General features: G+C 35.8%; 4 protein-coding genes across 4 annotated transcripts; 2 read left to right on the top strand and 2 right to left on the bottom strand.

Annotated features, from left to right (window-relative positions):
• The first annotated feature begins 7471 nt into the window (after nt 1–7471).
• On the top strand, nt 7472–8759 carry LOC18032170 (putative ubiquitin-conjugating enzyme E2 38). Its single transcript, XM_006419308.2, has one exon. The coding sequence runs from the start codon at nt 7557–7559 to the stop codon at nt 8634–8636; it is 1080 nt and encodes a 359-aa protein (XP_006419371.1). The 5' UTR covers nt 7472–7556; the 3' UTR covers nt 8637–8759.
• A 693-nt stretch (nt 8760–9452) lies between these two features.
• Nucleotides 9453–13456, bottom strand: LOC18031516 (stachyose synthase). Its single transcript, XM_006419307.2, has 3 exons — nt 11960–13456; nt 10481–10658; nt 9453–10390 (listed from the first exon to the last, which is right to left on the bottom strand). The coding sequence occupies exons 1-3, from the start codon at nt 13391–13393 to the stop codon at nt 9453–9455; spliced, it is 2550 nt and encodes an 849-aa protein (XP_006419370.2). The 5' UTR covers nt 13394–13456.
• Nucleotides 13457–18962: 5506 nt separating this feature from the next.
• LOC18032007 (probable protein phosphatase 2C 42) lies at nt 18963–21842 on the top strand. Its single transcript, XM_006419304.2, has 4 exons — nt 18963–19589; nt 20257–20627; nt 20964–21200; nt 21428–21842. The coding sequence occupies exons 1-4, from the start codon at nt 19283–19285 to the stop codon at nt 21638–21640; spliced, it is 1128 nt and encodes a 375-aa protein (XP_006419367.1). The 5' UTR covers nt 18963–19282; the 3' UTR covers nt 21641–21842.
• A 122-nt stretch (nt 21843–21964) lies between these two features.
• On the bottom strand, nt 21965–25249 carry LOC18031540 (CTD small phosphatase-like protein 2). The gene is made up of 4 exons (XM_006419303.2): nt 25121–25249; nt 23970–24452; nt 22947–23284; nt 21965–22444 (listed from the first exon to the last, which is right to left on the bottom strand). The coding sequence occupies exons 2-4, from the start codon at nt 24418–24420 to the stop codon at nt 22286–22288; spliced, it is 948 nt and encodes a 315-aa protein (XP_006419366.2). The 5' UTR covers nt 24421–24452; nt 25121–25249; the 3' UTR covers nt 21965–22285.
• Nucleotides 25250–25627: the final 378 nt, after the last annotated feature.

Raw genomic sequence — 25627 nt, 5'->3', positions numbered from 1 at the left:
AGTTGATGGGGACCAGGAGAATTCAAAGTGCACTTTAGTAAAAAAGTAGTGGTAATTGATGAGTTTTTTAATATATTATTTAGGTTATAGTTATTTTAGAGTTGTTTTAATATATAATACAAATTACAGTCATACATATAAAATGATAAATAATAAAAAAAATTATTATAATTTTAATCGTATAATTATAAAATAATATTTTATTTTAAAACAGTTACACGTAACTGGACCCGGATTCATTTGTTTAATTTGTTTGCCAATAGTACATCTGTGTTATCATAACTCAAAGGTATTTGTTACTTAACTGAAGTGGCTTATCGGAGGAGGGGCCACGAAACAACCATTTTTTTAAAAAAATTGGGATGAAAGGTAATTCTGAATGTTCTGGAGGAATAATGGGTGTTACTTGTGGGAATAATGGTGGACCAGAATAATAGTGGACCCAGGAACAATATGGCTCTGTTATCTAAAAAAATTGTCGTTTTTGTTTTTTCTCGAAAAAGAAAGATTGGTAAATAATAAAAAGGGTGATTTTTACTTTTCTCCCTTGAGTTTTGGACTTTTTGTACTTAGATGGCGAAGATTTATTTATTAGTGAAAAACCCCCCTACCATTTAGAGCTGGTAAAACGGGTCATCGGGTTGTGTTCATGTCGTGTCAGTTTCGTGTCGTGTTAAATTTAGATCGACCCAAACCCGACCCATTTAATAATCGTGTCAAAATATTGAGACCCAAACCCGACACAGAAAAATAATCGAGTTACCCAATAACCCGTTTAATATCTATATATTGAACAAAAGTTACATAAAATATTTACACACTATCATATATACGTATGTACATAAATACATACATACATACATACATAATTTATCGATATTATAAAATATACATATCTACCAATATATTACACATGTACACTATTAAGGTTTTAATTTTATATATATATATATATATATATATATATAATATTATATATCAATATTATAAAATATACATGTCTATCAATTTTTACACATTTACACTATTGAAGCTTTAAATATATGTAAAATGTTATAAATAAAACATTGTGTTTATATTCACCCTTTTAAAGAATAAAAAAAAGAAAATCATCTCTAGTATTTGAGTTTTAATTATAAGAATATGTAAATTATTTTAAAATAAAAAATATAATCGGGTCATTGATCGGGTAAATGGGTCAAGAATTTTAACCCAAACCCGACACAGAAAAAAATCGTGTTGACCCGGACCCGACCCATTTAATAATCGTGTTAAATTTGACGACTCATACACATTTATTTATGTCGTGTTCGTGTCGAGTAATTGGGTCGTGTCAAATTTTGCCAGCTCTACTACCATTAGTTAATTTTGTGGTTGACTGTTAGTGGAAGTTAAAAATTCTAAAATGCCCCTGGTTAGATTTGTACACATCTGAAACATTTGGCGCCAAGTTTATAACAATCATAATATTACTATTATACCCCTTAAATATGAGTTATTTACAATTGAATTCAACAAATAAAAAGACAATTGTAACCATAACAATAAATCACATAAATCAAAATACTACTTCAACATCATAATACACCACACCGCAATACCATAAAACAACATAAATAAATTATACATATATTTTAAAAAAAAAGCTAAAATGTAATAAATACCAAAAGCAAATAATATGTGACTACAATACCAATATGCAAATCAGCCTAAAATAAGTGAGAAGATAATCCATTAATTACATTACAACATTAAATAATATTCAAGGGTGTTTAGTATTTTTTTCTCAAAGTTAATTTTCTATTTTCTACAAACAATCGTGAAAAAAATGATTTTCGAAACAAATATTTTATAAATGACTAAGTGTATCTGGATAAGTTTTTTTTTCGTCTTTCTAAATAAAAGTTGAAAATGTCTTTAACAGTTTCTGGACTTGTAATGTTGTTTGATAACATATGATATGATAAGAGTATTACTACTTTAAAGTAAACAAATTTACTTCACAGCTCTACAAATCTCATCAAAACCATGTCAATTAATAAGAAATCAAGCACCCACTCGACATTTTTCACTTAGAGTAGTATCAAAATGCTCCAAATTAGGAAAAAAAAAATTGTGAGAGACTAACTTTTTATTGGCTTCAACAAAGTGATTTGGATTCCTGGAGCATCGGCGAAATTCAGAGCGATACATAATGCAGGTCTTGTGTTTCTTATTCACTTTACATAAGTAATGGATACTACTCTACAACAAAGAAGATTTGTTTACCTTCTAAACAGAGTTCTTAAATGTGCCTATCTAAAGAGAAAAGGTCATGACTGTGCTTCACGAAAGAGAAAAGGCCACTTTGAATTGTTTTACAAATTTTGCTTTATAAATTAAGGCACAATTTTTCAAACTGATTAGACAACTCACTTGCTCATGTCAACCAAAAAGTGTAAAATTTTTGCTTGTCAAATGAGATTACCAAAGTGCTCACAACTAACTAACTGAGAACTAACGTTTGCAAGTTGTAAGGGGATTTTCACTAATAAACGGATCTTCGCCATCTAAGTACAAAAAGTTGAAAACTCAAGGGAGAAAAGTAAAAATTACCCATAAGAAAAATATGCTTTAATTTGATTAAGAAATTCAAGAGAAAAGAGAGAGAGAGAATTTATGAATTTAGAAAAAGATTTAATAGGAGAATTGAAACTAATTTTATTATTGTTAACTTAAAAATATAGTGCAAACTACTTATTCTTAGTTGTTCAACATAATTTTAATTTTAATTTAATTATAACCCTAAATTCTAATTGAAATAAGAAAATGGAAAGAAATTAAAATAAACTTGGGAATCAAAATAAACCTTCATCGTTACAATTCGATGTAATAATGGACTACTCGGACCATCACTACAGCAGTAACGAAACTGGAAAATCCAAAGACTGCTTCGTAGATCCTGAAAGTGGAGTAAGCAAGGAAAAAATATATATAAAAGAATGGAAAATCTTCAGGAAAAATCTTCATGAATCAAACTTTTGTGAGAGTCTATGAACAAAGAATTGATCTTCTCCGTGCTGTAATCATTGGTCCTCAAGGGACGCCTTGTCATGCGGTTTGCTCTTCTTTGACATTGCATTCCCTTGTGAATATCTCAATATATAAGCCTCCAATGGCGACTTACCGATCATACGGGCTTCGCCTGAACCCAAATCTGTTCTCAAATGGTTATGTTTGTTTGAGCCTGCTGAACACTTGGGATGGCCAAGGGCATGAACCGTGGAACCTTCCTACTTGAGAAGCACTTTTCAAAGCAGGAAATAATTGGGAGAATTATAGTCAAAATGTATTTGTATTGTCCTGCGAAACAGTGTTGTTCTTGCTTCGCAGCCGCCAAAGAATTTTGAAGGTTTTGTGACGTCACATTTTCGTGAGCGGGCACACGCCATGTTAAGTACTTGGAAGGGTTACACGAATGGTACGGCGAGAATTGGTTTTGTTTTCTGAAAAGGGGTCATCTTCTTCGGTTAAATGCTAAGGATCAAGCTTATTCGAGGCGGTAATAGAAATATCTATCCAGAACTTTTCGTGGCATTCACCAAGATCAATGGAACTTCTTTGCAGAACCGGATCACCAAGAAAAGAATAATTGTTCTAAACTTTGTTTCGTCTTTCCTTTGATATTTTTTCATTGTGGAATCAATTACAGTAGTTTTTTTTTACTTTACCCTTCTGTAAAATATAAATCACATACCTTATTAGTTCTTGTACGACTTTATAACAACAAAGAAGAAACGCATGCACATACAAAAGTCAGAACCCAACGCCAGTCTCTCGTTGTAGGTTTTGTGGAAGCTAGGCTTGGTTCATTACAAGGCACCAGCAGAGCATATTCTCGAAGACAACAGCAATGGCTTCGGGTTGCAGCAAAATTTTAACCTTGTTTTTTATTATTTCGGCAGAACATTATTTTAAATTTGCTTGTATTCTCTGATTTTAGATTTTTTATTTTTTTTTTGGGTTTAAAATCTAGACTACTTTGTTGAGAAAATTTCGGTGAGTTAGTGATGGAAATTAATATTAAATCTGAACGGTCAACAAGATCATAATTTTAAATCCCCCTTTTTTTCTCAACGAATAGCTGGAAAAAAAAATTTGCAGAAAAAGGTATTTGGAAGCTAAAACGACGAGCTCTCTTTGTGTCTTTCTTTCATTTTTTTTTTTAAGCATAATGTCTACGTGAAGGGGCTTCAATACGCATATCGCTTGCACCATCCGGAGTGATTTTATTAGTTGAATCAAACATACAAGCACTTTTTGTCGTCTTTATGTTTCATTGTAGTTGTATTATTATTATTATGTGTATAATTAGGAATAATAACAGCGAAAAAAGTACTAAATACAAAATTAATGACATATGCTACAATGCTACTGTAACTCTTCGACAACGGTGCCATTAATTAATTGATTGATTAATCTTTTAGTTAAATTCAGGGATGCAGCAAAACAATACAATCAAAGAAGAAAAGTTCAGGCACTTTGATGTGGTGACTGACTACACAGACCGTCATTATTGCGAGAAAAACTCTGGAGAAGAGAATGACAGCTTTGCATATCCTGGAAGTCAAGTATGCAAGAAAATTATGGAAAAATGGAAAATTCTTGAGAACTAAGCTCTGCAGAATCTGGAACCAGTAATTGGTACCCAAAAAAGGAAGAATTCTGGTAAATTTCGCAGGGTTTTTGAAATTTTTTTTTCCTGTTGAAGATGGGCGTACTTTAGTGTGACTGGTCAAAGAACTAAGTTTATGGTGTGAAGAGGGTTCAAATTTCTTGTTAATTTTGATTAGATTTGTAGATAAATTTTGACAGAGCAAAGATCCCAATCAAGAGTTTAGAAATGCACGTCTATTTATGAATCTTTTTTTTCTTTGTTTCTTTAAAATTTTCCGCTTGCCGACCATTAATTACAATAGCGAATGAGCGACATTCTCACCACAGCTAACTCCATAGTTAGCACGGAATGCTTTGTTTTGTACTAATTATAAATTCTAACTGTGGTGAGAGTCTCTACGCATGCAACACACGCAGCTCACCTCACTCACACAACACACACATGCTTCCTTTCACTCATGCCAAATCTCAACTCACCCACAGCGCCATAAATCTCACTCCACTGACGCCAACCAAATTTGCTCAGTTAAAACAAGAATAAAGAATCAAAAAATGAAGCCACCCAAATTTGCCCACTAAGCTCAGCATCAAGAATCAATAAATTAAGTCAACGAAATTTGCCCAATAAACTGAGCATCACGAATCAAAAAATCAAGCCAACCAAATTTAGAATTAATGAGGTAGCTGTCGGTGACGAGACAACAACAGTTGTGACCCACGGCTGCTGTGGATTTTGGGGTGGGAAAAGAGTAAAGCCACAAGTCAATTTTCTGCGAGACCCAAGAGAGTGACTCGCCGTGAGGGAGCGAGATACAGTTGGCTACTAGATTTGGAGGGAAGAGAGAGAGCCGACAATGAGAACGAAGTGTGTTGAGGAAGAATGGAGCATGGTGAGATTGGTGGCTTGGTGAGATTTGTGTTATTTAGTGTGTACGATATTTTAACCTTTTTTTGCAATGAAGTCTTAAACGTAACATAGGGATCCTTTTAACAAAAATGTTTTCCTATTGTCCTGCAAATCAATGTTGTTCTTGCGTCGAAATCCGCGCAAGAATATTGAGGCTTTGTTGTAGCACATTTTCGGGAAGCGCGCACACGCTATATTAAGAGCTTGCCTACAGTATAGATATGGCATTGTGACTGTTAGTTTGTTTTCTGAAAACGGGTATATGAAAGTGAAGCAAAACCCTCATGTGTATCAGGCTTATCCAAGAAGTCGTAGACAAAGTTTATCCGAATCTTTACGGGGCCTTTGCTGGGATTGGAACTTCTTAGCAGAACCTGGAACCCGATACTAGCACCCAATAAAGAAGAGTCCTGGTATATTTCAGTGTTTTTGGGAAACTGAATTATTTTTATGTTTTAAGATAGGCATGCTGAGTAGCCAAAGAACTAAGCTTATGGTATAAAGAGTGTTCTAAGTCAATTTCTTATTAATTTTGATTAAGTTTGTTGGTAATTTTGACAGAGTAAAGGCCGGAGACTTAAACCAAGCAAAAGGTAATCGACAATTCTTTAGATGTAGCAATGGCCCTGTTTACCATTTTGCACTACCTTTAACTACACATTAGCACAATCTTTTTTTTTTCTTTTTTTTTTCCTAATATTAACAATTAAAAAATTTGAATTTTCTAAATCAACCTTATGATACTACAATTCAACATGTGGGGAGGTGGTTAACCACTTACAATACCGTCGGACTGTTTCATATTAGCACAGTCCTAAATTTAAGAACCCAACCCCAATTTAGGTAGTATATAGGTTGAAAGGAAAGTGCTTTATCACCAAATTATTATTGAGTGGTTTTCTTACAACACAATCATTAACTTAGTGAACTTCTAGAGTACTCGGACTCTAGGCATCACACAATTCTTCAACTTTAGTAGAGAAAATGGAAAAGCTAAAGGCCAGGTAAGATGCCGTCTTTGTTTACTAAAACCACTTTCAAAAAGCAAACATATAGCACATTTAGCGCTACAGCTAGGGTTTAGGTAAAAAGCCAATCGAAAGAGTTGGAGAATAAGCACTGTAAAAGACAAGTTGCCAGCAGGCAGCAGCAATAATGCATTGAAGAACGGTAAGTGATTTTGAATTGTGCCACTCACAGTCACAGATTCCACATTGGGCCTCAAAAATTGCTGGGTGAACGAGCAAATTGTGCATGCACTCTTTGCTCGCATCTCTAAAGGTTCCAATTTATATGTATCAAGCCGAGCTTTTTTTTTTTATTGCCAAATTAGTTGGGAGTTGGTAACCCGTAACCCATATGATCAAAATCGGAAATATAAAATCAACCGTCAGACTTCACCACTCAGCATTACCCCCAGTGGGACCATGTGATGTTAGGCCACAAAATCTCACTGCATGAAAAAACCTTAAGCGCTTTAATCACCGTCCATTTCAATCAAAACCAGGGGCCAGAATCCCATTCCTCGTATAGTCCTGAAATGACAGTCACAAAAAAAGGGAAAATTTAAGTTCAAGTTATAGAAGTAACACCTTATCATTTTTCTTTTTTCTTTTTTAACTTCAGTAGTAAAAATATGCATTTCGGACATATAAGATGCTCACAATTAATATGTCTCTTTTAACAGATTCGCAACAAGTCGATCATTCATCAATTGTTCAGAGATTTGGCATGTCATCGATATGTCAATCGACATGTCGATCTCATTCACTTGCTCAGGGTGCAATGTCTATTTTTAACTAATAAAACAAGAAAATATAAAAATAATAAATGAGTTACTTTTATACATTCAGCATAACTTTAGACCATTTCTGCAAATTTCTTTTTTAAAAAAAATGTAAAGAAAGTGAAAAAAAACACACATTTTATCCGCACTGGAAGTGGGAACAAACTCTTCTTCACTGAGAACAGAACAGAGACCGAAGAAACGAAAATGGCTCTCACTATAAACACCAACCCGCAAAAGCCCAACGGCGAAATCGAAGAGACAATCTCCTTCCCCCGATTCGACGTCGTGTCAGACGTGTCCGACCACCACTACATCACCTCAAGCTTCACAAAAAAGAACGGCAGGGATCACTTCCCAGCGGGGTCCCACAAGAAGATCATGCAAGAGTGGAAAATCCTCGAAAAGCACTTACCCGAATCCATATTCGTCCGGGTTTACGAGAACCGGATCGATCTCCTTCGCGCCGTCATAGTCGGCACCGCCGGCACGCCGTACCACGACGGACTCTTCTTCTTTGATCTCGCCTTCCCGGCCGATTACCCGAACCATCCGCCTATGGTGCATTACCGCTCATTCGGGTTGCGGCTCAACCCGAACCTATACGCGAACGGGCGGGTCTGTCTGAGCTTGCTGAACACGTGGACGGGGAAGAAGAGCGAGAAATGGAACCCTGACGAGTCGACGGTGCTTCAGGTTTTGGTCTCCATTCAAGCTCTTGTTTTGAACGAGAAACCGTATTTCAACGAACCGGGTCACGGAATGTGGCCGGGTCGGAGTATTTGGGAGAAAAAATCAACGGCGTATAATGAAGACGTCTTCATTTTATCTTGCAAGTCGATGACATTTTTACTTCGTAACCCCCCGAAGAATTTCGAGGGTTTTGTGAGGAGTCATTTTAGAGAACGAGGTCACGTGATTTTGTCAGCTTGCAAGAGTTATTTAAGTGGTCACGTGAGAGTTGGGTATTATCTGAACGAGGGGTCGTCTGGTGGTGGCGCTTCTAGTCCTGGACCTGGTGGTTGCGTTGACGTGTCCGAGAAGTTTCAGGGCTTGATTGTGCAGTTGTATCCCGAGCTAGTAACGGCGTTCAGCAGAACCGGGGCTTCTTTGGGGAGTTTAACGGAGCAGGTTAAGTTTGAGAGGAAGACGGTGCCGTTTAAGGGAGAAGGAGTTTTGAAGCAGAAAAAAGAGAAGAATACAAGTGGGATTGCACGCAAGGTGTTTGGAAAAATTAAGGTGGCCTTGGGATTGAAGAAAAATGGGGTTATTAAGGTAAATAATTAAGTCGAAATGAAGGGGCAAAGTGGGGATCTGCAAACTAGGTACATAATAGGAATTCTTTCGGGATTTTGTTGATTTTAATGATAATTATATGTTTCACTTCTTGTTCATAATTTTAATGCTTTATTGAAAGTTAAAACAAGACGATAAAGAAGATGTGTTTGCTTTGAAGTTTGTTCATTTGTTGTTGTTAGCTGTAGCTTTAACTTTGGCTTGAGGCTTACTAATGATTTGATTTACTTGAAAAGTTAATTTCCTAAGGCGCCTGAGACAAGCACATGTAACACAATAATAGTGGTCCGGCAATTCATACACGTAATCTTTACTAATTAGCTTTAGAAAAATAAAGGTACAAAATGAAGATTGAGCATATTCCCAGTTCCTAGGGTCGTAGTTAGCGGAATAAATTCCGTTGCACTTATCGGATTACGATAAAAGTTTGTATTAAAACTAATAAAAATCAGGTTTAAAGGTGTCTTTTACAGTTGGGGCTCATTCATGACTACCTTGTGGTTCAGATAAAAAAACACTAACCAAAATAGTATACACGCCATCTTAACACATGACCATTTATAATTATTCTTACATTAGTTAGGATATAAATTAAAGAACAATGTCTCAATAGATGTTTAAAATTGAGAGGTATTGTAATTTAATAAAATTACTAAATAATTATATTTCTTACTTCTAAAATTATACCAACAAAAACACAATTAGTTACAAACATATCTTTAAATCTTAATAAAAATTCTACAATCAATGTTTAAATATTCCAAAATTAAAAAAAAAAGTCTAAAAACAAAGAAAGGAAATAGTTGCTTAGTATATTGAAATATAAACAGTAGATAACCCTCCACCAATCCACGGCACTTCAAACCTCAGGATTCCGTTACTTGACCAATCAAACTCAACATCCTCTCCATTCAAAATAATCTCTCTAGGCTTTTCACTTGAGTAAGCCAAGAATTTGCCTGTTCCCTTAACCTTAATCTTCACATTGTAAAGCCCCCCTTTGCTTACATACTCAAGGAACTCAATTGCCCCCCCACTGTTGAACATATTCTCAAGGCCAATAGGTGCAAATTTAGCCCTCTCGTTGAGCCTGTGCACAGGGGAGATTGTGAATAGCTCAAAGGAAGATGGTTGCAGAGTGATATTGATTTGCTCATTGGATTTTACTACGGTCAGATTATCAGATTTGTGAAGGTACACCGCAAATTGCTCGGTGTTTCTGTACACCGCTGTTGAGTCTTTTTGCTCCCACTCAACATCGTCTGCAGATATAACCCCAGATATTGACTTGTAGCATTGTGGGTAGGCCCTGCATCTGTGCTCTTCCGGGTACCACCCAGCTCCTTGGCAGTTAAATACACCAACCACACCAGCGAACTTGTTTAGGTTCCAGATTTTGAGCAAGGTTTTGGCATCGAAGAGTGGATTCTCGAAGAGACAGTCTCTAGTAGGAAGGGCATAATGCTGGCATCTAAGAATGGTACCATCGGGAAGAACTAGCTTTCTCAGGAGATCAAAGTTATGGTGGCCAACTTTGTCGCTGACGTACACTGGCCCTCCACAAATGGCTCTTGATCCAGCATGAAACTCAGCACATATATGATCTGATTGAAACATGTCCCAATCAGGCTGAATAAATTGGCCCTGCCACAGGCTATTGTAACTGCAGTGAATCATGTGAACTCCTTGTAGCCAAAACGCTCCCATCGGGTCGCCATTTGGGTCCTGAAACCAAAAGTCATCACCTACATAGAGATTTTAGGTCTTTTATCATTCGAATTAACTTATGAAATCAATTTTTAGTGTTTTCAAATGATGTAGTAGTAAAAAATTACCAACTCTGCCCATGGAGACCTGTTTGGTTGCCAGGAAAAAGAAGTCATTGCATTGCTCCATGCTTGCAATTAGCCCACTTCCAGCAAAGTTCTTCTGAAGAGACTTGTTCAGACCATCATAATATGCCTTGGCAAGCTGGACACGGCCACCATGGTCCTCAGACACATACTCCAAAGTCTGTAGAGCATAAAACCAGACATCATCAGAAGAAGAGAAAGAATGTTAACAAATAATGATGCCTTCATTTTCATTTTTTATCCTATAATTTTTCCAAGAAATGTAATGTGAAACAAGGTTCGCCAAAGCCTCTATGCTTTAAAAATACTATAGACCAATTTTGAACAATCATAGCTAGAGCCTGACAGTTTCTAAGCTAGCTTTGGTGAAATTGGTGAAGAGATTATAATTTACAGTTTATTTCTATAAATGGGTTCTTCAATCCAAAATTTGCAACATTGCAATGCGTGGCACAACCACAATCCTATCCTGAAAAAGCTAAATGAAAAGGACTTTATTAAACGTATTACTTTGTTTAAGTTTAAATCAGCTGCAGTTAAAAAGATTAGCAGAGTACGAGAACATATGCATACATAAGATAAGACCAAAATTTTGATTTTTTTTTTTTTTCAATTTTGTCATAAAGTTGGCTCCCTTGTGTTTCTGGTGTGACTTCCTGGATTCGTCTGTCCGATGGAGATTACACATCCTGTCAAAAGAATTAACATCTTCATGACAGATTTTATAGACTGAACCGATTGAATGATCTTTTCCCTCTATAAACAATTTTTCGTTTCAGTAAAAGGTTCACAGGGAAATAAGTTACAGACCATTCAAAATCAGTTCAATCTTTCTGGAAATTAAGAAAAACTTCTCTAATTGCTAATCTCCAGCCTTTAGTAATATTTTTGGAATGCCCAGAAATGCTTGCTAGAGAGAAATGGTGCTCACCTGATGAAAATTTCTGCAGTACATAAGAAAAACATGCATCCCATCCTCTGTCCAATCATATATTATTGATGATTTTACAAGTTCAGCATAGGCAAAACCAAATGCTTTTATTATAATAAAGAGCATGCATGATAAATTGATCATGATGGTGATGATGCCAACAGTATGAGCGTGATAAGATTATGGCGGTTAGGAGACCATGAACATATTGATAATGATGACTTTTGGGGGGAAAAATAATAAAAGTAACTTTAAAGAGATTTTTTTAATTAAATTAGTAATTAATATAGCTTTAAGACTTCATCTTGAATAGTGGAAGACAAACCCATGCAAGGAAAAACAAATTTGAAGCTAATCCATTTATGCAAATAATACCCACAAAATACATAGCCTATAGTTCTAGATACCAACATACAGTAATATGGTTCATAATGATTATGATTGATGCTAATGATGCTCGTGTTTGTGTCGTGAATTAAACAAACCAAAACAAAAGCAAATCAATGGTAATAATTGGTAAAAAAACTTACATGAATAACGTCAACTTTAACACCAGAGATACCAACATCAGCAAGGTATGAATGCATAGCTTCATACAAATCAGCAGCTTGATTTGGATTTACAAACCCAAGCCCTCCTTCAATTATCATGTCAACAGCCAAATCGTTCATTGTATTTTGCAACCCAGCAGCCAACTTAGCACTAGTGACCTTAGCCTCCAGCCCAGCAATTGTCCCAGGCCTAACACCTCCCCAAGCACCACACAAAGCATGCCACACATATACATCATCAAGTGTTTGATATTTTTCCTTCAAATCACTCACCAAAGCCATCAACCCCCCTCTCTCTTGACCATCATCTTCATCATCGTTCAGATACTCAATAGTTTTTGGCGAAGGGAGAGCTAAGACATCACCTCCTTCTTCCTTAATCTTCCTTTTCTTCTCTGCTAAGGCAACCATTTCTTTGAACATCGCGTCATGCTTCTCTTGATCAAATTTCGGCGCATTTGGTCTCAACATGGTGCCCGATTTGTACTTGGCAAACTTCTCATTCTCCTTCAACCTATAGAGTCTGCAAAGCATTTGAGACCCTAAAGTTGTCAAATCTTTAGAATCCTGTAACGCTGGTTCGTGATCCATGTTAATGCTTTGCCAGCCATCATCAATGATCAAAAACCTTGGTGGCAGCCCATTTTCAGCAAAGCTTTTAACACCGTGCCACAACCCAACAGGCTCAACAGTCAAATAGAAAGCATCCCAAGAGCACCAACCAAACTTGTCAACAATTTTGGGCACAGTTTTCTCTTCCAAGAGCCTGAAAGTCCCCAGATAAACGCGAACAGCGGCGAAGGCATCTCTCATGAGCTCATAAGGATTGTCACCAACATGCAAATAAGCACAAGAAGAGAATTTTTGGCCCCTCACTTTTGTTGAGCCACTCTCAACACAGAGTACAACGTCACCGTGAGAGGCACCAGGGTGAATTGCCGAGCGAAAATTGCCTTCTATTAGAGGGATTAGTACAGCAAATGAGTTAAGTTCAGGGAGTTGCAAGAGGATCAGCTGAGTCTCCATTTGCAAATCAGAGCCACTTGAACCAACCCACATAGTTGACCACCAAGTTTTGAACCGAAAGAGGCTCAAAAACTTCCTGTTAAGGAGTTTGCCTATGGGGTTCAAGATTCTGTCTTGAGCTTGCTTCACGGACAAGCCGAGAAAGGCGCCGTTTTTGGATTTGGAAGCGACAGATTTGAGTATATGAGGAGGAATGGAGTCGGTGTCTGAGCTATGAGGAAGTGAAGAGAAAGGTGATAGAGCTACGTTCACGGGGACTTCAGAAAGAAGAGTAATGCCATCAACGGAGATGTTTCTATTGCATAATGAGAATCTTGAAGTATTGAAAGTGTTGTTGCTTGTAGGCTTATTTCCAACTCTCTGAGAGACAAAGTTAGGAGGAGACATTATGATGAAGCAACAAGATACTAGAAACAAAGACGAATATGAGAGACAGAGATACAATTTCAATGAAAAGACTTTTGGCTTTGAATGAGGAAACAAGAAGAGGAGGAGCTGGTGAATATATAGAGATATCAGCAGGCCTAGAGTGTATGTGCTCAGACCCAGTTGATTAAATCATGTGGGTTTTGATCAATGGACCCACTTCTATAGAACAATCGAGATGTGGGTCCGAGGTATTATCATGTGACACGTACTGATGAGGTGATCTATGTCTTTTGATGCCAAAAGGATTGGGGAAATTTTCAGAAATAGTCTACAAATTAGGAATAATTTTTAGGCCGCTTCTGTAATTTAGCCAATAATTAGCTTAAGCTTATTGCTAGTTTTGTGATGAATTGAAGATTGCAACTCTCATGGGCTTTGAGAAAGTGTTAATTCTTGATTCGAGCTTGAAAAGGCAACAGATAATGTGAAGTAGAAACTTGTGATTCTGACTAGCGAAGAATCCTAGTATAATATTCTAAAATTCCATGCTTTGACCACCCATCAACTAATCTACACCGTCTGATTTAATTAAGCGTATATTGGTAACTTGAATGCATCATTCAAACGGATTTGGATTATGGATCACTTACGTGGGGTCCATTGAATCCCAACAGATTCAAAAGGGATTTTAGTTTTCTGACATCTAATCTAAGTAATTAACGTGGGGCCCAATAGTCAAACGTTTTAGTAAGAAGAAACATTCCACTACGTGGAAGCATGTGATTGGCTGTAACGATCAAGGTTAGTTAAGTCGGTTATACGCGGAGAGGCTGTCACCGTTACGAGTAAACTGATGGTCGGTTAGACGGGGGACTGCTGTTGGCATATTAGTGGAGCATGGAGCATTAAACCCAAGACGCAAGTTTTGGATAATGTAGGTTAATCAATGGAGTGTGATTTTGATTTTTGGGCGACCCAATTTCCCAAATTGGATAAGATTTTTTTTCCTTTTTTTTTTTTGTTTCTTAATTGTCTCTTTTTTTTTGTTTGGGTGGGGGAGGGGGTAAAATCAAGGGTAACGATCAAGGGGCTCATTTTGTACTTTAAATATACATTTATATGCATGGACAAATTTGCAAGTATTATATGTAAATTTTCGAGTTTTGTTTAGTGGATCTACAGGCTATATAACTAAAGGTACCAATGTCCCGTTATATTGTTATAATCATAAGCATTTTAAGTTTTCCCAATCCCCAATTGTAATGTTTGGAATATAAATTTTTTAAAAAAAATTCTCTTTTGTATGAATTGTTTAAAAATATATATGCAACATAAATATTTTCTGCCTATGGGACGCTTTAAGTATGCATTGAAGTAAATCGTGTCAAATTGAAAACATATTTTGTGCATTAATTTAGTATAAATCTTATCGAATAAGTAGTACTATTAAAATATGTTTTTTTATTTATGTGTCATTTAATTAAGCATGCACAACAATAAACCATATCAAACCAAAAAAAAATCAAACACATCAATTACCATATCGGTTTTGATTTGATTTGATTTGATTTTTGACATTGAAGCGCATTGATTATATCATTTCTAATGGATATGCAAATTGAAATGACGATTACGTGAGACCATGAAAATAAGCTTGAACCTTTCATGGGTGTGAATAAAGAATGAGATCAACCTTTAAATAAAAAAATTTTGGCTCGACGCCAAACATTCTTATCTATTTTAAGAGAACTGGCAGTTTCTTATTTTTGTTTCTTGCTGTATTCTAGAGGTCCCTGGCCGCCCACTTATAATAAGAAAGTTGGGAAATACAGCCTCCTTTTGGTATAATTATAAATGCATTGATTTCACAAACAAATAAGCATGTAATAAAATTAAAAAAAAAAAAAAAACCTACACACTCACATATATATGAATTGAAAAGTGAAAACCCCATTTGACATAGACTTTTGAGGTGCGAAGAAGCCCAAGAGGAAGCTTCTAGTTAGGGATGGCGAAGAATCCTAGTGAGTATGAATTTTGTGGGGTCCGTCATGCTAAGATCAGAGTACTTGCTTTAATTTTATCTTTCTTCCACAAAAAAAAATTGTATACAGATTTAAAAATTTATATTTATTATTAAATGATTGTGGCTCAATTGGCAGCACATGCTAAGTTTGTGAGAAGAGCTATCGGGTTCGATTTTTACTAAACACGTCATTTAGGAAGAATAACGAGTCTTAATTATGACTATACCCCGAATTCGAATTAGTCGAGATCCAATGCGATCGCCAGATACCGAATGACTTACACAAAAAAAAAATATATTTATTAATTAGAAAGGTCGAGTACAAGTATAATAACACTAACATCCTTACCTACTCACTAAACCCATTTGACTGGTGACTATTTATTATTCTTTTAATTTTTTAAGAGCTAAAATTAATAGCTAAGTCAAATTAATATTAAAGTAAAAAGTTAAAATCCTAAAACAAAAACATTAGCACTTAGCAGCTGAGAAATTGAAACAAATATTTAAAATGATATTTTTTTAGACATTTACTTAAAAATTAGCTGTTAAATGAACTAGACATTTACTGGACCGTCTAAAATTTGTCCTAATCGAAAACAAATGACAATAGAATAATATTCAAATTAGGACCAATTGAAAGGAGTGAAGGATGGACAAGGAAATGCCAACTAGAGACTTTTTTTTTTTTTTTCAATTCATATATTTAGTAATAAATTGATTAAAATTAAACATTGAGGCAACTTGCATGCATGAGTTAAATAATTATTTTTAATAATTATATTTAAAAAATATTCATCCCTAAATAATTATATTCATAACTAAATAATTATATTTAAAGAAAACTAAAAAGTTTGTTTAACTAATTTCATAATAATTATTTGCTCAGAACATGATTAGATCATGAGAGAATCCTGATCTTTTACTGTTTAATTATATTTAACTAATTTCATAACTAAATAATTATATTTAAAATATATATATATATACAGATGTTAAAAAGTAAAAGGAGATATAGAGGATTAGAGAACGGCTGAATATTTTTAATTTTATTGGGAAATTTCTAACCCATACCCATTCAAGCCAACAATAAATAAAGATTGGGGACGGAAATATCCTTTACCAAATACGGATACAAGTGTTGGCATCTCACACAATATCTGTTGCTATCCCCAATTGGGGCTGCAACGCTATCCGTACTTGGAGCTTCAACGTAGATGACCAAACAACCAATTCCAAGAAGCAAAGTGTACGCGTACGTGAGACACGCGGGGTACAGAGACAAAACGGGCATCTGGAAGAATCTAGTAGGAGATTATGGGCCAATAATAGGGCAAGCCCAAAATCCAATTTAAAGGAACCCAATTCACTTCATTGGGCTGTGATTATTAACCCAACTGAGCTTACAGAAGAGAGTATGAAATTCAAGCCCAAACAAAAAAATGAAAATTTGTTGCGACAAACTGTTGAACTAACGTCAAAACCGACCAACTAGCTCCCACCCTATTTTTGCCTGCCATTGCAGAACCATCAAAAACAAATGTCCCAAATATTTTGCTTATAATTGATGCTCGGTGTTTCATCAATTGCCTTATTGAGCTAACACGAGCAGGCAACTTTTTGGCGCTGCAACTGATGCGGGAACCAAACAGCGAGCTGGATGGCAGCTTCGGAAATTTGTTGCAATGTTCCCAAATTTGCTATACATTGACAATCACACAAGCAAAATTCCAAGGACAAATCTCTGTTTTAATCGACCCCACTACAAAACTCATCGGGACAGAATATTTTTGTTTCTTCAAAAAATTGAAAACGAGCTATTTGCCGAATTAATTTATGTCAACTTGTTCTTTGTACCATAGCTAATGTGACCCGGGTGAATATTATGAGTTGCAAGAAACTAACGTCACCCATTTTTTCCTTCTGCTCAACAAACACAGAGATAACGCCAAATTACCATCTACTCTTAAACACATTTGGGTTCTTAATGTAAAAATTGGGCCAAACACAATTGATGTGGTCGCAAAATTGCGAGCTTTGTCGATTAGACTGCCGGATCCTAATAAATTATGCCTGTTTGGTGTAATTAAGAAATTTACTCCATCAGGTGTTCATGAAAATTAAGAAAATTTTCTTTTTGGGTTCAACGTCGTGTTGCCATCAAATGTCTCGAAGTGGTTTTATGAGGCAAATGCCAATGCCAAACAGGCAAAGGCAAAGTCAATAATCTATCATGATATGAAATGGAAGCCACTTTCAACGGTGGCTGGCTGCCTATTTCTCTGGCAACAACAGCTAGCAAAGATGTCGACATTTCTTTTCACTGCCCTGTGTGTGTGTGTGTGTGTGTGTGTGACAACTCAAATCAGAATGGCTCTCTCTGAACTTTGATCAAACACTCAACAACCAAAATATTAACAGGCCTTTCACCATTAAAATTATGCTCAACGGCCAGAAAGACACCAAATGTGATTATCTATTATTGAATTTTGGTGGAATTTGATAATGGCGACAACATTTAAAAAGGACTGCTCAGGCTCTCTCCATTATACTTGTCTTTGAACTGAATGCGTAGTTAAAAGTGGCCAACGCCCGCGAGACGTGACGAGCACAATAAAACTGCAGCAGCAGGGCCTCCTTTAAATGTCCTGCAATTTGTTCTCTGGGTGAAGGCCAGCTTTCTTTAATAACTGGGTTCCATTATCAACCTCATTTGATCATATATTAATGACCCATTTATCAAAATTAATGTCTAAACAAATCAATAATTGACTTAAAACTATCACCCTTTATTGCGTCAACTTTTCCCAAAGAGTGTATTGTTTAATTAACTAAATAATTGACTTAACTTGCCGTACAATGACTGTAACATTCGTGAAATAGTGCCATGACCCTATTGCGTGAACTTACAGTACAGGTAGAATGACTAGAACTTTTTCTTTTGAACTGTTCAATGACTATAAGTCTATAACATTAATTAACTCAAACCAACTTGACAATTGCAAGCAAGAAATGGAAAGAAATAGTATTCGAAAAGCACCAAAATTTTCCAACTTTAAACGACCATCCCTCCGCATAAAAAAATTAAAAAAATTACTACCATTACCCTACTTGCACTTGGGTCAAATTATATAGAAACAACTATCATTATGCAACATCTCACAAATTCACCATCACCTTTTTTCTTCGACTATATATCTTGAAAAATTATAAATTCTAAAGAATTCTTTCACTTACACCAAAGCAAAGAAACAGAAACAGAAACAAAAAGAAAAAAGAAAAAAAGAAAATAGTGAAAATAAAACACGTAAAAAACATGCAACCGACATGTCTCCAAGCCAAAAAAAAAGGAAAAAGGAAAAATAGTTGAAGAGACACGAGCAAAAGCAAATGCAAATGCAATTGCAATAACAGTAACATTAATAGAATGCAATCTCTATCTTATATGTAAGATACATTTTCCTCACATGAATAATATATATATGAAACTCACGTATTATTCATGTGAAAAGAGTATATTTTACATGCATATAAGATAGAGGAACTCTCAACAAAAAGATACATTGAAAACACCTCCACCCCCAACCCAAAAATGGAAAATAAATAATAATAAATGAAACAAAATGAAAAATAAAAACCTATAAACAACAGTCGCCCTTTTCCTTGTTCCTTCTCCACCGAACACAAGCGCACACACCACCACCCTCCTCTAACCTACTCCGCTCTCCTATCCTACGCACACCTTCACTAAAAAAAAAACAAAAAAAAAAAAATCTCCTTTTATCATTCCAAACAATTTGACAAATCGTCAGAAACCCAGTTGGCCGAATCAGCTGCTGATTCGATTCAAGGGGGATAAGTGTTTTTGTGAGCGATGTGGGATGCTCCATGCATTGATGAACCTACTGTCTTCGTGTTTCAGGCCTTTCGGGCGACATAGTGAGGACCGAGTTGACTCAGTCAACGGTAACGGGTTTGGCGGGAAAGAGGGTCTGCTTTGGTTTAGAGATTTGGGGAAGTATGGGTCTGGTGACTTTTCAATGGCGGTTGTTCAAGCGAATCAAGTTCTTGAAGATCAGAGCCAGATTGAAAGCGGCCCTTTTGGCACTTTTGTTGGCGTTTATGATGGACACGGCGGGCCCGACGCAGCCCGCTACGTTTGTGATCACTTGTTTCCACACTTTCAAGGTCAGCGTTTAGTTTATTTTCGAATATTGTGGCAATTGGGAGAGGAAAAAAAAATGATTGCTTAGCTATGTTAGTAGTTTTGTTTGTAGTGATCCTATTTTGTGGTTTTTGATTAGCCACGTTTGTAAGGTTGTCAAAGTTTTGATTTTGATTTTGATTTCGATTTGGGTGACATGTGCGAGTTTGGATTGCGAAGCTCTTACAGTTGAGACTCCACGCACTGCTTATTTATTGCATGATCACATTGCTTGCTTTTCTTAACTGACGATGTCAAATTTTGAGTTCTGAAAATGCCATTTGTACCATGAAAATTCTCAAGAGGAGAAACCCAATATGATGCAATTGTTTTGATGGCAAAATCAAATTATTGGATTCAGAGATACCGTTTTGGTTCCTTGGTTAATTTTATGTTGAGATAACAAGGAAGTACTTCTCTAGTAATTTGCAAACAATGCTTTAAAGAATTGGGTCAGTTGTAAAAACTAGAATTTGGTTGAAATTAGCGGTTTTGATACTTTGAACACCTTTCAGTGTATTGGATGATTTTTTTTTTTTAATCCTTCGTTTTTAGTTGATATTTTGTCTTGAATCTTCTGGGTTTTTTTATTTGAACTTTGGAGGAGGAACTCTTCTTATGTTGGCTTGCTTAGGCTTTGTGTTTATGCAGCAATAGCAGCTGAGACCCAGGGAGTTGTAACTAGAGAAACCATTGAAAGAGCTTTTCGCTTAACGGAGGAAGGCTTTACTGCTCAGGTATCAGAATTATGGAGTACTCGACCCCAAATAGCAACAGTTGGGTCATGCTGTCTTGTTGGCGTGATATCTCGGCAGACATTGTTTGTGGCAAACCTTGGAGATTCTCGTGTTGTTTTGGGCAAGAAAGTTGGCAACACTGGGGGAACTGCTGCTATTCAGCTATCAAAGGAACACAATGCAAACTTTGAGGAGATCAGGCAGGAACTTAAGGAATTACACCCACATGATCCTCAGATTGTAATCCTCAAGCATGGAGTTTGGAGAGTGAAGGGCATTATTCAGGTTATTTCAAATACCCAATTTGCTTTTGATTAGAGGGTAAATGCTGTAGCTTCTTGATATAACCTATTCTTCAATATATTGTTTTTATGGTGTATTTCTGGTAGAATTTAGTTGTTGGCAGTGCTGGAATTTTTTCAGGAACTACTGACTTGAATATATCTTTACACTTAGGTACTTGTGTTCTGATTTGTGGTCAAAAACATGATTGTTCCAAAAATTTTGAAGCTCGTGATATGTATCCAGCTATGCATAACCCATGCTTTTGGTGTTTGAGAAATCTTTGAGTGCATTGGCCATTTTGAACTTGGGTCTCATTTCTTAACTTAATAATTGCAGGTTTCTAGGTCTATTGGTGATTTATATATGAAGAATGCACAGTATAACCGGGAACCAATAAATGGAAAATTCAGGCTTCCTGAACCAATGAACATGCCTATCTTGACTGCCAATCCATCTATAATTGTTCATCCTCTCCACCCAAATGATTCTTTCCTTATATTTGCATCCGATGGTCTATGGGAACACTTGAGTAATGAAAAGGCTGTGGATATTGTCCAAAATCATCCCCGTGTGGTAAGATCTAATGACATTTATTTCTATTTTTGTTGCTTCACTTTGATGCATTGAAAAGTTTTTATGCTTAATGCCTCATTAAATGAAGGCATGGCACCGGGTAACTAATTTTTTTACTGGATATTTGTCAAAGGTTTTTAGATGAATAAGTAATCATAATATACTAACATGGGCATATTGATTATTGTGATTTCGAACATCTTTCTCATGGTTTTCTCCTAATGCAGGGAATTGCCAAAAGGCTTGTCAAGGCTGCACTCCAAGAAGCAGCAAGAAAACGAGAGATGAGATATGCAGATCTTCAAAAGATTGACAAAATGGTTCGGCGTCATTTTCATGATGATATAACTGTTATTGTTTTATTCTTAAACCATGATCTTATATCCAGAGGCACGGTTCAGGACCCTCCACTCTCTATTCGATGTGCTCTGCAACACTGATATTTCACAGAACCAAATATGATTCTGCTTCCTCTGATTTGGCCATGCCTTAAGATGACCACGGCTGGAGAGCTGCATTAACAAAGTAGTTACCTAATATTTTGAGAGACCACCTATTTACAAGGCCTAAAATTGGTACAATTTGTTGTAAGAATGTAACATCTATTGCCACAGATTCAATTTAATTTGCTGATATAATTTATTAAATTCTTGATGTCATTGCCTTCCAATCACATGGTTCGTCATATCAAGAATCATTACATCTTTTCTAAATTTAATATAACTATCGAGATGAAGAAATAAGCATAACAAAAGATTTGATCAGCTCATTCAATCAATGTCTAAATTTTAATGTTGAATGTTGCCAATAGTGATTACATTTGACTTGGTGGTTCAGGTGCAGTCAATTACATATTAGCATGTACATAGTAATTACTAACAAGTAGGCACTTAGGATCACCTCCAAACTAAGCCTAAATCCTAGTATACACTCTCTTAACAAAACAATCACAGATTACATACTCCCATCCTGTGGATTCTAAATCTTGCCGGGAGAAAGTCGTTGTACTCAAATCATGTGGAATGGAGAGTTGCAAACTGGTGTAATGCATGGCCAGTTCCTGGATTAGGTAAAAGTTTTACTTATCATTCCTGGGAACCATATTTTTGTTTGATGATTGGACGGACATCATCAGCACCAACAAGTGTTTCCAGAAACATAAGCAACGAAAGCAGCGCACTATCTGATGGATCACCAAACCAGCTTTCAATGGGTATCCCATTGTCAACTTGCAATTGAAATACCTGCATTTATGTATAGGAGATATCAACTAATTTAACAAACAGCATCTTGATGACTCAACCAGTGGAATATTCAAGAACAAACATGAAGACAATGCTAGTTTATATAAGGTGTGGCCAGAATTTAATAACGATAAAACCTAGGTGTCTTTTACCAATGTTGGGCAAAGAATTTGGTCAACACTTAAAGATTAATTGGGAAAGAGTATGGAATCATAGCAAAACATATCCAGAAAAAAGCACATAAAAAAGTGAATCGTGTGTGTGCACTCGCACATCTCTGATACAGTGTGAAGAAAGGGGTTCGCACCATATATGTTCTCAAAGCATCATCATGCCTTAAGAGTCTTTGAAATACATTTAAAGTTGTCAAATTTATACATAAGAGTAGGCACTTGCATATTTTGGTATGTAAGGCTACTAAGTGCATGAATATAATATATCTAGGGAAGCATTGATATAGAAAGACAGATATATAATTAATATAAGAAAGAAAGAGATAAACCTGAGGCGTATTATCAACAATTGCAATCCTTGCAAGATCTCGGCCTAATATTGTCAGATCTTTTAAGTATTCGCCATCAGCAAACACACAAGAGTCTCGATAAACCCGCTGACCTATGAGAGTTTGGTTTGGATCTAGTATATCAAGCAATTGTCCTGCGTAAATGCTTTGGCCAGCTGTAAATATGACAACGTCAAACATACTTGCAACTGCCTCCAAGAACATGTGAAGGTATGGTCTTTGCCGGACAAACACTGTCTGCACTTCCATTTTGGAATGAATAGGAAAACTGAAATCTGCATCTTTGCAATTATCAAATGAGGAGTGTACTAAGGTTTCTGCAGGAAGACAGTGACAGGTTAGACAGTGCTAATTTGATAGGTGAAACTGACAAACATGGCAGATTTTACTTGCTCCACCAATAACAAATCAGCACAACTCAAGAATGAACTGCTGGTTCTGGACCAGATTATGATTCAAGTATAATTACTATATTCTGGAGATATTGATTTCGTGCTTTATCTAATTCAATCAATTATAGACTGCCACGCAATTCCATTCTTGAATAATACAAAGAGATGCAAAATATATGAGTATCAATTCAGCATAGTAAATTGCATACACGCTGACAAACAAACCCTTTTTTGACAGACAATTACCCAAAAAAAAAAAAACCATAACAATATTCATATTTCATGTATACTAAAGGGATGATTTTTCAGGTACAGTCTATTACCCTGATCAAATAAACTACTAACCCAAAACCGAACAGCCAGTTAGATGGTTTCCTTTGTCCCAGCCAAGATCAAGATATACTTTACTATGTGAAAAAAATTAACTAAGCTGCATAAGATTTTTACCAACATCAACTAGCATGATAGAAGCAAAGAAGAAAATTAGGTTTAGGTTATGCTTCGGCAGTAGGCACAAGTCATTGATTCACAAAACATAATACACTAAGTAGTGTGGTAAGCAAATATGTGAAGAAATGAACTATGGATAATAGGATGGACTAAATCATACCATCCAAATCTAGAACAAGTGTAATCGGAAGTCCTGCAATTGGCTCTCTCAACGGTGTCCGTGGCCAATAAGATGGTGCAATCTGCGGAAGATTTTGCCAGCCCATAAAATATAAATATGGGTTATAATATTCTTCATCAGCTATCCCAAGACAACTTTGCATATTAGAACCTTGATCCAACAAACTAGTTTGTTGGATCGAATAAGAAAATAATTCATGATGGGGGTTGCATAGAGTTTTGTCAATAGGCAAAATATCTTCACAAGTTCCTTGTCCCACGTTTTTACCCTCATGGCAAGGCCGCCTCAAATCAAGATCAAATATTGTCCCAAAATTGATTTCTTCATGACTACAAACAGGATCTTCTGCAGATTTTCCAAACAATTCAGCTGATAGGCTGCTAAAATGATCAGATTCATTGGTTCCAAAAATCTCATTAAGGCTATTCATCGTTGCTGCTTTTCCATCAAACCATTTGATATCTGTTTTTCCACCATTTGGAGAGGAACACTTACGTCAATTACTGAGACAAATGTTTAAGTTTACTACACCACATTTTACTGAACATATAGAAGGGTAAGCATACATTCCAAGATAGATTCATCATAAATTAAACGTCAGAAATGTGACCCTAAATTATAAATGAAAATGCAAAGAACACATAATGAAAGCATATCAAACTACATCTCATGCCTTTTCTTGAAGATTCATATACCCAACTTCACAATTCAAGTCATAAAATAAACATCCACGGTCAAAGAATATAAATTAAAAAAAAAAAAAAACCGCTTTTCTCTTGTACAGAAACCTGTTGCTATAATGTGTCTTACTAGCTCAAGTTATCCCCTTTTCAGTTTCTGAAAGTAACCAACAATAAAAATAAATAAAAAAGGAACACAAAAACTGATTTTTCCTGATAAAAATGATTTTTTTCTCCAAAAATGTTCATATCTTTAGACACTATTAATGAAAAATTGCAGTTTCATCAGACTCTTGTAACTTTACCAGAATTATAATTTGACCCCAGAAAAATGACAGTGCTTTAAGAGTAGAAAAGAATCTTGCTGCTGTTTCTAGCTCCATGGACATAAATATGAGCATGAATTATGAAGACATGAAACGAGAATTCAACAAAAACGACGTAGCATACCTGAAAGGAGTTCGTCTGAGTTGTGACCGGAGTGAAGAAGAGTGAAGCTAAGTGAAATGGTCGGAGATTGACTGAAAGTTTGAATTTTAATGAACAGGACAAATGGGAATAAAGCCTTTCTAATGTCCATATCTTTATTGGTGGGTCTGGGTCAGTCTAATCAACGGTCTTTATTTGTAGCTTAATTTTGGACGGCGTAGCAATTACGGTGATATATTTTGTTTTCTATCGGACTGGTAACACGTGGGTCCCTAATCATTTTGTTAAATATGCATAAAGACATAGTTTCTTCGTTGAACGGATTCTTATTCTCCCAGGTTAATGCGATGTTAGAAACTAAAGGGGACATCGAACTCTTTGTTCCTCCCACAAACACAAGTATTTGATTTTGCACTTTTTTTTTTATTTACCTGATAACCGAAAGGAAAAATATCGTCAACACTAAGGTGTGATGAGATGCAAGAGAAATTTTACCAATATGACTTGAGTCTGTGACTTAACCTTAGT

The sequence above is a fragment of the Citrus clementina genome, unplaced genomic scaffold, assembly GCF_000493195.1.
Source record: "Citrus clementina cultivar Clemenules unplaced genomic scaffold, Citrus_clementina_v1.0 scaffold_9, whole genome shotgun sequence".
NCBI lineage: Eukaryota > Viridiplantae > Streptophyta > Magnoliopsida > Sapindales > Rutaceae > Citrus > Citrus x clementina.
The sequence above is the reverse complement of the archived record's forward strand: the minus strand, read 5'-3'. Positions and strand labels throughout refer to the sequence as shown.

Coding starts and splice junctions, on each gene's coding strand:
- LOC18032170 (XM_006419308.2), top strand. CDS start 7,557: ATGGCTCTCACTATAAACACCAACCCGCAAAAGCCCAACGGCGAAATC.
- LOC18031516 (XM_006419307.2), bottom strand. CDS start 13,393: ATGTCTCCTCCTAACTTTGTCTCTCAGAGAGTTGGAAATAAGCCTACA. Junction 10,659..11,959: donor TTAAAGTTGACGTTATTCAT/GTAAGTTTTTTT, acceptor TATGCTCTACAG/ACTTTGGAGTATGTGTCTGA. Junction 10,391..10,480: donor GGTCTCCATGGGCAGAGTTG/GTAATTTTTTAC, acceptor ATCTCTATGTAG/GTGATGACTTTTGGTTTCAG.
- LOC18031540 (XM_006419303.2), bottom strand. CDS start 24,420: ATGAATAGCCTTAATGAGATTTTTGGAACCAATGAATCTGATCATTTT. Junction 23,285..23,969: donor ACTTGTTCTAGATTTGGATG/GTATGATTTAGT, acceptor GTCTTCCTGCAG/AAACCTTAGTACACTCCTCA. Junction 22,445..22,946: donor TTGTTGATAATACGCCTCAG/GTTTATCTCTTT, acceptor ACATAAATGCAG/GTATTTCAATTGCAAGTTGA.
- LOC18032007 (XM_006419304.2), top strand. CDS start 19,283: ATGCTCCATGCATTGATGAACCTACTGTCTTCGTGTTTCAGGCCTTTC. Junction 20,628..20,963: donor GAGTGAAGGGCATTATTCAG/GTTATTTCAAAT, acceptor TAATAATTGCAG/GTTTCTAGGTCTATTGGTGA. Junction 21,201..21,427: donor TCCAAAATCATCCCCGTGTG/GTAAGATCTAAT, acceptor CTCCTAATGCAG/GGAATTGCCAAAAGGCTTGT.